At 51.1% G+C, this 6,238-nt stretch overlaps 1 protein-coding gene across 1 annotated transcript in view; it reads left to right on the forward strand.

Annotated features, from left to right (window-relative positions):
• The window catches only part of RPS6KA1 (ribosomal protein S6 kinase, 90kDa, polypeptide 1), a 17,688-nt gene extending 11,454 nt beyond the window's left edge, over positions 1 to 6,234 (forward strand). The window contains exons 10-22 of the mRNA XM_009334669.1: positions 15 to 85; positions 335 to 423; positions 637 to 701; positions 1,722 to 1,824; positions 2,134 to 2,261; positions 2,746 to 2,871; positions 3,339 to 3,428; positions 3,679 to 3,837; positions 4,058 to 4,219; positions 4,855 to 4,931; positions 5,103 to 5,220; positions 5,652 to 5,789; positions 6,112 to 6,234. Of these exons, the coding sequence (XP_009332944.1) occupies positions 15 to 85; positions 335 to 423; positions 637 to 701; positions 1,722 to 1,824; positions 2,134 to 2,261; positions 2,746 to 2,871; positions 3,339 to 3,428; positions 3,679 to 3,837; positions 4,058 to 4,219; positions 4,855 to 4,931; positions 5,103 to 5,220; positions 5,652 to 5,789; positions 6,112 to 6,234 (1,449 nt within the window). The remainder of the gene's footprint in view (positions 1 to 14; positions 86 to 334; positions 424 to 636; positions 702 to 1,721; positions 1,825 to 2,133; positions 2,262 to 2,745; positions 2,872 to 3,338; positions 3,429 to 3,678; positions 3,838 to 4,057; positions 4,220 to 4,854; positions 4,932 to 5,102; positions 5,221 to 5,651; positions 5,790 to 6,111) is intronic.
• The last annotated feature ends 4 nt before the right edge of the window (positions 6,235 to 6,238 follow it).

Raw genomic sequence — 6,238 nt, forward strand, 5'->3', positions numbered from 1 at the left:
TCTTTCCCTCCCAGTTTGAAATGCTCACCGGCTCGCTGCCCTTCCAGGGGAAGGATCGTAAGGAGACCATGACCCTCATCCTCAAGTAAGAGGAGTTTCTCTTTCATGTATGTACAGGGGGCGAGCTTCTGCTCTTTCTCTGAGCGTGTTGCAATCTGGGGGTTCTTGCAACTTAATGGCAGCATTTGGCAAGCGGTTTTGTATCAACAGTTAGCTCGGAGGGTGCAGTGTAAATGCCAAACAGATGATTGTGCTTTCGGGGGTGGAGGTGCTGCAGTTGGGTTGTGGGTTGACTTCTTTAAACCTGCAGCTGATTGCATAACTTCCTCTCCAGAGCAAAGCTGGGCATGCCGCAGTTCCTGAGCTCTGAAGCACAGAGCCTCCTGCGAGCCCTTTTCAAAAGGAATCCAGCCAACAGATTAGGTAAGACCTTTTTTTTGGTTTCTGAGTACACCTGATGCTGTATCGGGGCCTCTCACACCCTCGTGGGTCAGCAGCATGTTCACACTTGTGCTCGGTTAATGGGCTCGTTTAATTACAGCCAGGTTCCCCATAATACCTGGCTGTGTTGCATACATGGTAGCCTTCGTTTTGTCGGTGGTTTAATGCAACGCACTCCACGGGTGCGCCTTTCAGGTTCTGGACCGGACGGGGCGGAAGAGATCAAGCGCCATCCTTTCTACTCTACCATCGACTGGAATGTGAGTATCAGTAATACAAGAGCAAACTTCTACACCACTCCGCACCGGTGATGCAGTTCTGCTGGCTGCAGTCATAGCACCGTCACGATGCTTGCAGACTGACCAGCTATGGGAGAGCTACCGGTCCCTGTTTCCATCTGTTCCAATAATCCTTCCCGAAACTAAAATTCTGTTTGTCATGTGAATAACTGTTTCATACCTGAGTTGCCCATGATCTCACCTTGGTTTGACTTTACTCATCTCCTAACAGTAAGGTGCAGGTTTTAATTGGGGTTTGGCGCAACAGGGGTTGTCTTGCACTAAAGTGGGAAGGACTCGGGGAAACATTTCTGGCAAGGAAATACCTTGTTTTGTACAGAGAAGCAGGGCGATAACTGAACCGGCGTTTCCCAGTTGCTTCTGGCCAACTCCCTGCTTTACCATGTAATTTTGGTTCTTCCCTGTTTTCCCTTACTTATCCCAAAAGGTAAGGGATTTTGAAGATCAGTCGTTTAATGCTTTTGAGGCACCCAGCAAGCTGCTAGACTGAACCTCCAGCAACGCTAGTAAAGCTTATTTCAAATTTTTGCTTCAAGAAGCAATTTAAAAAGGATGCTTGCGGGAGTGCTGGGATACGGATGTCCTCCTAGGGCATCTCCTCTGGCTGTCCCTGGGCAGCTCCGTGTCAGCAAAGCCCAAAGGGGAGTTAGGAGGAGGTGGAAGAGCCTGGCGAGGTCAACACTTTATAGATACTGCTTCTGGAGTGGGGCCAGATTACATATAGAACACTTCTTTTTTCCTTGATTTAATACATGGCAGAACTTGTAGTATTTCTCCACAAACTGACTCAAAAGCACCCCTCTGGCCAAGAAGTCTTCCCTGAGACTGCTGAGCTGTAGTTAAATGCTAAGCCACAGAGCTGTTTCCAGTTTCACAAAATCTCTTCTTGGCCTCTCATTCCTAGCAAGCCTTTGCACCCTTCTGAGCGTGTACGAGAGCGTTGACCTGTCGGAGCACTTCTGAGCTGTCTTTGTTTTGCAGAAGCTGTACCGCAGGGAAATCAAACCACCGTTCAAGCCTGCGGTAGGCCAGCCAGATGACACCTTTTATTTTGACACAGAATTTACATCGCGTACACCAAAAGGTTTGTATGAATTCACGCAAAGCCAAAGTTTCCCGCGTGAAATGATACTGTATGGCTTAATACTGGTTTGCCGGTGCCAGCAGGGCGAGGTTTGCCTCCTGCTAGTGCTGCCAGCTCCAGACGGTTGCAGGACTGAGGAGGTGGCCCAGCCATAGATATGTGGGGTGTTAGGGGTAAGGTCGGTGCTGCGTGGTGTGGCTCTTGTCTCGAATAACCTAAAGAGGAGCCACAGCTCCTGGGGAGCAAGGGGAAGGCTTCTGCTTCAGCGGGGCTAGCCCTCTTCTAGTTGTCTCTCGACTCCTGTCGCAGATTCCCCAGGCATCCCCCCTAGCGCTGGGGCCCATCAGCTCTTCCGCGGCTTCAGTTTTGTGGCGACCGGATTGATGGAAGACGGCAAGGTGAAACCTGCCCAGTCGCCTCTACATTCAGTGGTACAGGTAAGAAGTGGGGACAGAGGAACAACTGTTTGAAGCTGCAGTAACACTCCAGAGTGGGTCTGCGGGACCTCTGTACCGTCTGGAGCAGAGCTAACGGGAAGCCTGAGGCAGCGCCGTTCTGTTTTGAATTCTTGCATCCTGTTGTTCTTTCACGTCTATTGACTGTGCAAAGGCTGTCAGGGCAATGCGAGTCTCTTTGCTTTCCTCTCCCCAGGTGGACCCAGGCTAGCGGGAAGTGTGTGTAAATGCCCGTGGGTTGAAAGGTGCCACCGAAATGCACCATGCTAGATGCAGATGGTGTTAGCCCACTGACCTATATCTGCCTTGTTCTCTTCTCCTCCCTCTCCCCAGCCGGGAGGAGAAGCTGTGGGATGTAGCAGACAGCAGTCTGTCAGCTCGCTCTGTGTTGCAGTTAACTCATCACGTTGCACAAACCCTTCCCTGAACCCTCCCAGCTCATCAACTCTCCGCTCTCCTCTTGCAGCAGCTGCACGGCAAGAATGTCCAGTTCAACGACGGCTACGTGGTGAAGGAGGCAATCGGCGTCGGCTCCTACTCAGTGTGTAAACGCTGCATTCATAAAGCAACCAACATGGAATACGCAGTCAAGGTCTGAGATTTGCCATGTGAACTGAACTCCCCCGTTAGATTTCTGTTCGTCCCCACAATGACCAAAATAACATCCAGGAATGAAATCGCTTTCCCTGCTTGCGTAGGGCCTAAATGGACAATTTCTGTGCTGCTGTGCACGTAACTGCACAAGCTTTCTTATGTAGGAATAGCGGGGAAGCAGTGTTCTCCTCTGGCAGGGGGAGGACAGTATCTCACCTTTCTTTGCGAAGTTTGCCGTGGCTATGTCAGCTCTTAACAAATAAGCCAGACGTAAAACGTTGGGGTTTGGGGACACAGAACCGGTGAAGCAGCGAGGGGATTTCTAGAGCTTATTGCTAAAGAGGGCAGGGACAGGGAACGGCTATGGTGCAGGATCTCTGCAGGGCTCCAAACACTCAGCTTGTTTGCTTTGTCTTGGCCCCTTTCCCACCCCGTTGTGGCTAATGCTTATCCATACTCTTGCAGGTTATTGACAAGAGCAAGCGAGACCCTTCTGAGGAAATAGAAATCCTCCTGCGATATGGACAGCATCCCAACATCATCACCTTGAAAGATGTGAGTGTAACTTGAATGACTTCTCCTGTATTTTGGTTTAGGAAGTGCAGACTGGTCTATGGGGGGGGGAACAATGCAGCTCCAGCACGGGCAACCCAGTGGCCCTGCTCAACCTATCGCTCTGGGGTGGGGAAGCATCCCCAGACCCACCTCTGCATTGCTGATTTCTGTCTGCTCCTTGGTGGTAGAAGTACAAAAGGGAAGCTCTGGAAGCACTTTTTGGTTAACCCCTCCATGTTTGCTTTGGTAGGTGTATGATGACGGGAAGTACGTGTATCTGGTGACTGAGCTGATGAGGGGAGGGGAGCTGCTGGATAAAATCCTCAGGCAGAAATTTTTCTCGGAGAGGGAAGCCAGTTCGGTCCTGCACACGATCTGTAAAACGGTGGAGTATCTGCATTCCCAAGGGGTGAGTATGGTTACGTCTGTTTTCCTGGGAAGCTGTCTGGCATTGCAGTATGCTCCCTCTCCTCCGGGGAGTAACTGTGCCTGTCAGGACTATTATTTCTTACTGGTGTTGCTGTCTTGGCAAGCCAGATGTGGGGCCAGAGCAGGGGTTGAGTGTCCTGATGCAGCTTCAGACCTTTGTCTTCCAGGGGTATGAGAATGGCACTTTCTTTGCTCCACAGGTGGTTCACAGGGACTTGAAACCCAGCAATATTCTCTACGTGGATGAGTCAGGAAACCCCGAAAGCATTCGCATTTGTGACTTTGGCTTTGCCAAGCAGCTGAGGGCTGAGAATGGCCTTCTCATGACTCCCTGTTATACAGCAAACTTTGTGGCACCCGAGGTAAGCACCTTACTGACCCGAGACCCTTCGGTAGCTCTCACGTCCCTCCCCTAGCCTGTGCTCTCACTCGGCACAGGTAGGTCTGCCCTGTTCCTAACTCCAGCCTGCTCTGGCGTACTCTGTCCTGGAAGAGGTAATTACAGAAATACCACTTGTGGTAATGAACAAGCAGGGGATCTCAAGTACAGCCCTCCAGCTTGTACTGTCCTTATGAGGGGATCTGCTTAGGGTACTGAGACTCCCTAAAAATCCCAGTGATTTTCTAGGCTGCTTCCCTTCCTGATTAACTGACCTGTTAAATCAGGTTAAGGTGGGATGATTTTCCACTCGGTTGTCTTGGTGCAGAAGAAAGAAAAAGAGCAGGCACGCAATGCAGCATGCGTGCAGTGTCACCGCACTGGAACATGGCTTCTTTCTCACTTGTCGTTTTGATGTGCCTGGGGGGTTCCTCTGTTCCATGAAACCGAAATCTGATTTGAATCCCTGATCTTTAGTCCAAGACTTTGCTGTTCAGTAGGGCTCCAGGAGCTTCGCATACAGACTGCACACAGGGGTGAAGCTGCTCTTCACAAGCTGAAGTGAGCTCAACAAGAACAACCGAACACGCTTTTTTTTCCTTTGCTTATTCTGTTCAGGTACTAAAACGCCAAGGCTACGACGAGGGCTGCGACATCTGGAGCCTGGGAGTTCTCCTGTATACGATGCTCGCAGGGTAAGCACCTCTGTCTGTCTGGAAGGCAACGGCTGGGGCTGTGACCACCTTGCTCTCAGACGTGCTCCGCGGTGGCAGCTGGACCCCCTCCTCGTCGGTTGCTGCTACCTGGAGGTGGTCCCTGGCTGGGTTACAGGACAGTAAATCAAATGCTCTCTCTTCTCTCCCCAGCTGCACTCCATTTGCAAACGGTCCCAGTGACACTCCAGAAGAGATCCTGACCCGGATAGGCGGGGGGAAGTTCTCCATCAGCGGAGGCAATTGGGACACTATTTCTGACATGGCCAAGGTACGGTTTGATATTCATCTGCGTTACATTAAAGGGTTGAGGTTAAGCACAGCCAGTTGCCGTGAGGCAAGTTTAAAGCAGGTTGGGGAGGGAGAGCAGAAGAGAGAGGAGAAAACCAGCAGTGTAGCTCCTACCCCGTGCGTATCTCCCCCATAGCGGCTCAGCAGCGTGCCTCTCCCTGCTTTGTTTTAGCTCTGGCTGTGAATATTTGCGTGCTACACCAACCTCGTGCTTGACCCATGCGGGGTTTGCTGCTGTGTTACACCTCCCAGGCCTGCCGAAAACATATTTTAAACAAAAGGAGATTGATGTCTGGGGACTTTAAACTTGGCCTCTGAATTTAAATCCCAATTTGGGGGTGGACAGGCGGTATTTTTGTGTTTTAAAGTATGAAATCTTCTAAAGTCTAACTTTCCAAACAATGCCCTTAGGATCTGGTATCAAAGACGCTTCACGTAGATCCTCACCAGCGCCTAACAGCCAAGCAGGTCCTGCAGCATCCGTGGATAACCCAGAAGGACAGCTTACCCCAGAGCCAGCTGAATCACCAGGACGTTCAGCTTGTAAAGGTACAAAGTCTGGGCTGGGCCTTCAGCTGGTTCCTCACGTACCTTGGGCTCTTTGGAAAGCAGCGGTCCGGGTGGGGTGATGGTGGTGTGGGCAAGGCAGGGTGGAGGGTTGGAGAGGTGTGGGCCAGGGGAGCAATACAAGACAAGCTGGTTTTTTGGCAGGAAAGCCTGTGTGTCAGTACGGGAGGGAGATTTAAAAGAAAAAAGAAAGTCCTTCTGGCTTTGTTTGTGGGTCTGGCTACTCTGGTCCCTCATCTTGTAAAGCCGTGAGTCTGAAATACCTCTTCTACATCTAAATGACTTCTCGTGCCTTCTCTCCAAGGGGGCGATGGCTGCCACGTACTCTGCACTGAACAGCTCCAAGCCAAGCCCCCAGCTGAAGCCCATCGAATCCTCCATTCTGGCACAGAGGCGGGGGAAGAAAGTTCATTCCACCACGCTGTGAAGCT

The sequence above is a fragment of the Pygoscelis adeliae genome, unplaced genomic scaffold, assembly GCF_000699105.1.
Source record: "Pygoscelis adeliae isolate BGI_AS28 unplaced genomic scaffold, ASM69910v1 Scaffold422, whole genome shotgun sequence".
In the NCBI taxonomy this organism is placed as follows: Eukaryota; Metazoa; Chordata; class Aves; order Sphenisciformes; family Spheniscidae; genus Pygoscelis; species Pygoscelis adeliae.